We start from the raw sequence: 8,427 nt of genomic DNA, 5'->3' as shown, positions 1-8,427 counted from the left end.
GATTGCACCATTGCACTCCAGCTTGTCCAGATGGGTGACAAGCAAGACTCCATCTCAAAAAAAAAAAAAAGAAAGTTGTCGAGAGTCACAGAGCCATTAAAGGTTTGAGCCAGCATGAAGGCCCAGGCTTGTCTGATGCTAACATCTCCATCTTTCACCAGTACAGTGTCCTGACATCCAAAGCAATACACAAATTATATAACACAGTTTATATAACATATTTATAACACACAATTTATATAACAATTTTTAAAAAGATCATAGTACTGGCCAGGCGTGGTGGCTCACCTGAGGTCAAGAGTTTGAGACCAACCTGGTCAACATGGTGAAATCCCTTCTCTACTAAAAAATACAAAAAATTAGCTGGCTGTGGTGGCGCGTGCCTGTAATCCCAGCTACTCGGAAGGCTGAGGCAGGAGAATCACTTGAACCCAGGAAGCAGAGGTTGCAGTGCGTTGAGATCATGCCATTGCACTCCAGCCTGGGCAACAGAGCGAGACTCTGTCTCAATAAAAAAAAATAAAAAATAAAAAAATAAAAAGATACCAGTACCATGTATATGCCTAGAAACTTAGACTATTAACATGATTATTTTGGGATAATAGGATTACAGGCGACTTTTATTTCCTATTCATACTTTCTAAATTGTTTAAATTGGAACATAAATTTGTAACTAGAATAAATAAAGCTTCCTGGATTCTGAGGAATAAAGAAGATTTGACAGATTCCAAAAATACCTACTCCTAAGAAGGTTGAAGAAACAACAGCTCCCGCCATTAGTAATGATCTTTCTACTGGTTTACAAGTCTAAGGAGAAACAAAAGTACTTATTTAGCAAGTATCACAGTTTTATCCGGCAAGGATAATTTTAAAACGAATACATACAACAAATTCCAAAAAAAGTAACACAAAACCCCACACCCTCTGCGTCTCATAATACTCACATAACTTCTGTTTCCATTGATGCTGTTGAACGCTGTCATGTAGGTATAGAAGAAAACCTGCCGAGAGAGGGGCAAACGGATCGCAGTTTGGTTTCAAGCATCACAGAATTTAGTGATCGTGAAACAGGAAGAATGGCTACCTGAGGTAAAATCACGGACTTGATCCCTTTTGGTGGCATCATTGACAAAAATACCTTTTAAGAAGAAAGTGGAACAGAGTTACAAGTGTTTCTGTGGAGGGAGAACTTGCAGTAGCAAAGAACTTCCCAGGGGAGACAGAGAACTGAGCCCCCAGGGAGCTGGGGCAGGAGAGGCTGGTGGTGGGTACAGGGGCTGCCGGTTGGTAGACAAGGTTGAGTGAGAGCACCTGCCAAGCACCAAACTAGCGGCTCTAAGGACATCCAGGAGCACACAGCAGGCCATCTCGAGGGCCTTAGCCCAGCAGGGTGGCTAAGATGTATACATTTGTTAGCTGGGCGTGGTGGCTCACTCTTGTAATCCCAGCACTTTGGGAGGCTGAGGTGGGAGGATCACTTGAGGCCAGGAGTTCTTGACCAGCCTGGCCAACATGGTGAAACCCTGTCTCTACAAAAAACACAGAAATGAGCCGAGTGTGGTGGTGCGCACCTGTAATCCCAGCTACTGAGGAGGCCAAGGCAGGAGAATCACTTAAATCTGGAAGGTGGAGGTTGCAATGAGCCAAGATCGTGCCACCGCACTCCAGCCTGGGAGACAGAGCAAGACTCCGTTTCAAAAAAAAAAAAAGAAAAAAAAGAAGAAGTAGTACATATTTGCTAGGGGAAGCAGACAGGAGCCAGCCTGTGGTGTGGACAAGTACCTCCTAGGCTGGGAGTGGTGGCTCAAGCCTATAATCCCAGCTCTCTGGTAGGCCAAACTGGGAGGATCCCTTGAGCCCAGGAGTTCAAGACCAGCCTGAGCAATGTAGCAAGACTCTGTTTCTGGTAAAAATTAAAAAATTAGCCCCATGGTGGCGAGTACCTGTAGTCCCACCTACTCAGAAGGCTGAAGTAGGGGGATCGATTGAGCCTAGGAGTTTGAACTTACAGTGAGCTATGATTGCGTCACTGCACTCCAGCCTAGGCAACAGAGCAAGACCGTATTTTACAAAACAAAAAACGGTCCAGGCATGGTGGCTCATGCCTGTAATTCCAGCACTTTGGGAGGCCAAGGTGGGTGGATCACCTGAGGTCAGGAGTTCGAGACCAGCTTGGCCAACATGGCGAAACCCCGTCTCTACTAAAAATAAAAACGCTAGCTGGGCGTGGTGGCGGGCACCTGTAATCCCAGCCACTCAGGAGGCTGAGACAGGAGAATTGCTTGAACACGGGAGGCAGAGGCTGCAGCAAGCTGAGATTGTGCCACTGCACTCCAGCCTAGGTGACAGAGCGAGACTCTGTCTCAAAAAACAAACAAAAAATCACCACAAAAACCACCTTCCGAGGACTAAGGTGGGAAAGCCCCATGGGGACAATGCCAGGTCTCATGGGGACAATGCCAGGTCCCAGGTGAGGGGCTGTGTCAGAGGAGGACTTGGTGGCGAGGGGTTCGTGCAGGGAGCGCATCCTAACTCACTGGCCGCTTCTCCAGTGCTCTGCGCATACTTGGTGTTCAGCAAAGGGATGACCTTGCCAAGCTGTGGCCTTCCAGAGGCCCGGATGCCTGACTGGGAGGATGTGGGGAGAGGCAGGGAGTGGAGACAAGGACATATGAATGGCAGCCATGGGTTATCAGTGGGGGTCCACAACCATCTATCAGGCAGTCATGGGACAGGGGTCTGGAGCTGGAGGGACACAGCTGAGGTTAGGAGGAGAGTGGCCATCTTCCCAAGCCCCTAGTCTCCTAACGGCGAATGTCTGCTTGCTCACCGTGGGCGCCATGAAAGGCAGGAACGCTGGCAGGAAGAGAAGAGAGGAGGTGTCGGTCACCACAGTTGCCCAGGCAGAGGGGGCCAGAAGGGGACCACCCACCTGAGCACCTCTTCCCCAGCTTCCAGAAGGCACAGACCTCAAAGGACTCTTTCCACTCATTCTTTTTTTTTCTAATAAAATGGTGGGTCAAGATCTCAGCACTTTGGTAGGCTGAGGCTGGAGGATGGGTTGAGGCCAGGAGTTTGAGACCAGCCTCCATTTTGTAGAGGTAGTGAGAACCCCATCTCCACAAAACATTTAAAGAAGGTTATGGCAGGATAACCCTGTTGTCCCGGCGACTCAGGAGGCTGAGGAGAGGAGGATCAGCTGAGCCTGGGAGTTGGAGGCTGCTTTAAGCTATTATGGTGCTACTGTACTCCAGTCTGGGTAACAGAGTGAGACCCTGTCTCTAAAAATGATAATAAGAATAATAATAATAAAGTATGTACATAAAATTACTATAACAAGGCCAGATACAGGGGCTCGCGCCTGTAATTCCAGCACTTTGGGAGGCCAAGATGGGCGGATCACAAAGTCAGGAGTTTGAGACCAGCGTGACCAACGTAGTGAACCCCGTCTTTACTAAAAATACAAATACAAGCCGGGGATGGTGGCGGGCGCCTGTAATCCTAGCTACTCGGGAGGCTGAGGTTGCAGTGAGCTGAGACTGTGCCACTGCACTCCAGCCTGGGTGACAGAGCGAGACTCTGTTTCAAAACAAAAAAAAAAGAAATCCTGCTGGGGGAAAAATAATTGAAGCAAAGCAGGCAGAGTTTTCTTTTTCTTTTCTTGAGATGGAGTTTCACTCTTGTTGCCCAGGCTGGAGTGCAATGGCTCAATCTCAGCTCACTGCAACCTCCGGCTCCCAGGTTCAAGCAATTCTCCTGCCTCAGCCTCCCAGGTAGCTGGGACTATAGGCATGTGCCACCACAATGCCCGGCTAATTTTTTACATTTTTAGTAGGGACAGGATTTCACCATGTTGGCCAGGCTGGTCTCGAACTCCTGACCCCAGGTGATCTGGCAGGCAGAGTTTTCTAAGTGTTAGAAACTACATCTTCCCAATCCACTTCTGAAAATTAGAGCCAACTCACCTGCAGGTCGAAAAACCTTGGGGATCAGGTTGCTGCTGTCGGGATGCACTGTGGCCTTCAAGAGGAGAGATGCAAGGTTAGATGCAAGAGGAGAGATGCAAAGATGTCTGGTTTTGTTATTTTAGGACACTAAAAATTAGGAAGGGACTGAAACTTACAAGACTCCGCTTCCAAGCTTCTTGTATCTTAAAGGAGAAAAAAGAATAGCTTTGTTTCATTTTAAATATTTTTTAAGAGACAAGGTCTTGCTCTGCCACCCAGCCTGGAGTGCGGTGACACAATCCTCACTCACTGCAGAGTAGCCTTGAACTACTGGGTTCAAGCGATCCTCCCACCTCACCCTCCTGAGTAGCTGAAACTGCAGGCTCACGCCACCATTCCCAGCTAGTTGTTTAATTTTCAGTAGAGATGGGGTCTCGCTATACTGCCCAGGCTGGTCTCGCACTCTTGGCATCAAGTCATCCTCCCAAACCATTGGAATTACAGGGGTAAGTCATCACACCCAGCCTTAAAAAGAAAAAAAAAAAAGGCTTTTAAAGGTGGCTCAGCACCAAAGAATCTCTTTGCCAGTCTCATTTCTGGGACCACCTTTGCTCTACCTTTCAGAAAGTGAAAGCCAGAGCTGTTTTCCACCACATCGACAGAACAAATCAAAATAAATGGATCATATGAATCAAAAAATGAACTAATGGCAAGCAGAGATGAGCCACAGAGAGAAACTGACCAGAACCTAAAAAAGTCCTGTCTCTACCCTTGGAGAAGACCAACACCTAACTTACCCCTCAGATGAGTCCCTGAATCCGGCTTGCCTCTGGCTTAGAGCAGAGCAGGCTGTGTGTTGATGACACACCATGCCATAAGCCAAGTGACTTGCAATAGAGCCAAGCTGTCAGCCCAGGGTCCCCAACACATTCTTAGAAAAAGTGAGTTAAATATGTGAGCTCTCCATAGGCTGCCTTGAGGAACTGGTGTTTGTGAGCTCCAGAAAGCCCCACACACTGCGAGGTAGATAAGGAACCTCGACAGGCTCGTTTGAGCCTATCAGCAGGAACACTGCCTGCAGTGCAGAATGAATTCTGACCTCAGAGCCCTGTCTGAATTCTGGAGTTTGCCATGGGCCTCCAGGAATCAGCTGCAGGGAATCCCCACAAAAGTCCACTGCATGGGAGGAATCTTGCTGTCTGGTTTATGGGACAGAATTCTAACTACACTTAAAAAACTAACCCAGTTTTGCAAAGCTGGTCCTCTGGGCAGTATATAACAATGACAGCATTAATAGCCAATAGAACAGTGGCTCCCAAGGGAAGGAAAAAAGAAAGAAAAGAGATGGAGACAGAGATTAATGGCCAAATTCCACCTGACCATGCAGGCACACCCATCTGAGGGCAATTACACCCAGCCTTCAACCAGCCAGACCTGAGCACATGAAACATACCCTTTGGTCCCCCGAGGCAGGGTTGGAAGCATCTTTGTTTGTGCACAATAGTTGCCTCGAGTTTTCTATACTTTCCTAAAATTAGACATCAAGAAATCAAGTAATGATCTCAAATTGTTCAGGTTTATCCCCAGATGTAGGAATCACCAGTTCACTCACCAGCATGCACTGGACTTCAACTGCATGCCTGATTTCAAGCCACGAGGTGCCCTAGGCTCTCTAGCCATTAGGATAGCCCTGAGTGCCATTCAGATTTACGCTTTCCTCTTCCTAGATGCTCCAGCAGCGGCCCGCGATCGTGCTGTCACCTCCCCCACTCTCTGATGTCAACTGTCTCATCTCACTGAATGGTTACCACCATCCCCTGGCTATGCATGCCAGAAACCTGGAAGTCTTTCTCCCTCACCCACTTCCACGTCTAATCAGTTCAGTCTTACCTCTTTTTCTTTCTTTCCTTTTTTTTTTTTAAGAGACAGAGTCTCACTCTGTCGCCCAGGCTGGAGTGCAGTGGTGTGATCACAGCTCACTGCAGACTCGAACTCCTGGGCTTAAGTGATTCTCTTGCCTCAGCCTCCCAATTAGTTGTGACTACAGGCACAACCCACTACACCTGGCTAACTTTATATTTTTATTTGTACAGATAGGGTCTCGCTGTATTGCCCAGGCTAGTCTCAAATTCTCATTCTCGAGAGATCCTACCATCTCAGATTCCCAAAGTGCTGGGATTATAGACACGAGCCAGCCTCCATTTAATTTGAGAAAAAATAATTAAATACAAAAATTACAAAGAATGGCTACACACTATAATCCCCTCACCCAGAATTAACAACTGTAAACATCTGGTTATATTTGCTTCTAATTTTATTACATTTTCTTTTCGTTTTTTTTTTTTTTTTAAAGACGGAATTTCACTGTTGTCGCCCAGGACGTGACCAGTTTAGCCAGTCTGTCCTCCATCATGTGGAAGATTTGTTTCTCTCTGAATCACCAGCACCCGGCCTGGGCCTGATATTACCTGTTAAACAGATGTACGCTTTTCTTTTTCTTCTTTTTTTTATTTTTTGGATGGGGTTTTGCTCTTGTCACCCAGGTTAGAGTGCAGTGGTGCGATCTCCGCTCATTGCAACCTCCGCCTCCTGGGTTCAAGTGATTCTCCTGCCTCAGCCTTCCAAATAGCTGGGATTACAGGCGCCTGCCACCACACCCAGCTAATGTTTGTATTTTTAGTAGAGATGGGGGTTTCACCATGTTGGTCAGGTTGGTCTCGAACTCCTGACCTCAGGTGATCCACCTGCCTCGGCCTCCCAAAGTGCTGGGATTAAAGGCACGAGGCATGGCCCATGGTCAGATGTACGCTTTTCTTTACCCCTTCCAATCTGACAAGCTCATTCAGACGGAACAAACACAATAATATATGCAGATTGTTATTTCAGCTGCTTTTAAAAGGGACATGTGGGCTGGGCCTGAGGTTGGGAGTTTGAGACCAGCCTGACCAACATGGAGAAACCCCATCTCTACTTGGGAGGCTGAGGCAGGAGAATCACTTGAACTCGGGAGGCAGAGGTTCCTGTGAGCTGAGATGGTGCCATTGCACTCCACCCTGGGCAACAAGAGCAAAACTCCGTCTGAAAAAAAAAAAGGGACATGCGGTCTTTAAGTTTCAAAATAAAATGTGAAATTCATTAGCTCTGAAGACAATACTTACAACTGAAATGAACACATTTGTAGGATCTAATAATTCTGTCCATTGAAGAAGTCGTCGAATAAAGGACTTATGAGGGAGAAAAGCAACAGAGAGGTTAATAGCAGCAGAAAAATAAAGACATAATAGTAACAGTAGGCTTTTTTTTTTTTTTTTTTTTGAGAACCTGCCAGGGTCTGTGATCTGCCTGTTACTGGCATCATCTCCTGGGATCCTTCCAACCTCTCCATTCTCCAGGTGAGGAAGCTGAGGCTTAGAGGGACTCATGAATGTACTCAAGGCAACATAGCCAGTAAATGATTCCGAAGTGTGTGCCCTTAACCGCTCAGTATCAATTGCCCTTGAGGGTTAAAATCTCAGACTTTGGGGTTCAAATGATCCTATGTTCATATCTCACATATGACCTCGAAGCAACGGCCTAGAAGATCTCAGAATCTGTGGCCTCGGTCTCTGCTTGCTATAAGGCTTCACTCCAGTGACAAAGGATGGACGCCCCATTAAGGGCTCAATGGTGCAGCTGGGGTCACCCTGGGGAAAGGAGGTTTGCTCCAGCAAACCCCAAACTTTGTAGTGGTTCTGGCTTTAAGCTCTGGTTCTGCTGGAGCAACCGGAGCTCACTGTCCCTTCTCAATTTCCCCATCTAAGAAAATAGGGCTGGACTCCACTTTAGGAGAGGCCTAAAAGAGAACCCCCTAAAGCCCTGCTCTCCGATTCGCCACACGCGGCTGAACGCAGATGTGCTCCGGGTATAACAAACGCCGGATTTGGAAGACTGCACCAAAAAAGCGGGTAAGATATCTCAGGAATGTTTTTTACTGATTACATGTTGAAATGTTAGTATTTTGCACCTGCTGGGCTAAATGTACTGTATTGTTAAAAATTTCACCTTTTCTTTTTATCTTGTTTAACGTGGCTACTAGAAAATGTTTAATTGCCTGTAAGGCTCACATTGTATTTCTATTGGACGGTGCTGCCCTAGACACCGCAGGGAGGTGAGTCCTGCTTATTTCCTGTCCACGGGTGGCTTCCCAAAGCCTCGGGGGTCTCACTGAGAGTGGCTGGGCTTACCAAGGTGGGAGGGCCTGTTTCTCCCCAATCTGTTGCTCAGCCACAGCTCAGGGAGTAGGGAGCAGCCACCTGCGCCGACTGGGCCCCTCCGAGAGGGCGATCTGGAGGGTGACGTGGGCAGCTTGGGTTTCCCCTGCGTCCCCTCCCGCGCCCTAAGGGGTGAAGGCCGGTGGTGCGCGTACCCTGCACAACTCCGGGACGGGGAAACGGAGACGGGGGGCGCCCACGTGGCCTGGCCAAGGTCACCCGGGCCAGCC

At 47.7% G+C, this 8,427-nt stretch overlaps 1 protein-coding gene across 2 annotated transcripts in view; it reads right to left on the bottom strand.

Moving 5' to 3' along the window:
- Positions 1-8,427, bottom strand: part of SFXN4 (sideroflexin 4) — a 25,692-nt gene extending 17,265 nt beyond the window's left edge. Inside the window, exons 1-8 of one of the 2 annotated variants that reach the window (XR_001000469.1) lie at positions 7,106-8,427; positions 5,401-5,475; positions 4,124-4,150; positions 3,966-4,020; positions 2,831-2,856; positions 1,085-1,138; positions 945-1,001; positions 742-807 (exon numbers count right to left, since the gene is read on the bottom strand). Coding sequence is in view for 1 of the 2 variants with exons in the window: in XM_011930270.1 (XP_011785660.1) it covers positions 742-807; positions 945-1,001; positions 1,085-1,138; positions 2,831-2,842 (189 nt within the window). In the remaining variant the exon portion in view is untranslated. Of the gene's footprint in view, positions 1-741; positions 808-944; positions 1,002-1,084; positions 1,139-2,830; positions 2,857-3,965; positions 4,024-4,123; positions 4,151-5,400; positions 5,476-7,105 lie in introns of those variants that run through there. The other variant, XM_011930270.1, reaches the window with a different exon arrangement.

Source organism: Colobus angolensis, unplaced genomic scaffold (genome assembly GCF_000951035.1).
Source record: "Colobus angolensis palliatus isolate OR3802 unplaced genomic scaffold, Cang.pa_1.0 Scaffold85, whole genome shotgun sequence".
Classification (NCBI taxonomy): Eukaryota; Metazoa; Chordata; class Mammalia; order Primates; family Cercopithecidae; genus Colobus; species Colobus angolensis.
Note: the sequence above shows the minus strand (reverse complement) of the source record. Positions and strands in the feature narration are given on the sequence as shown.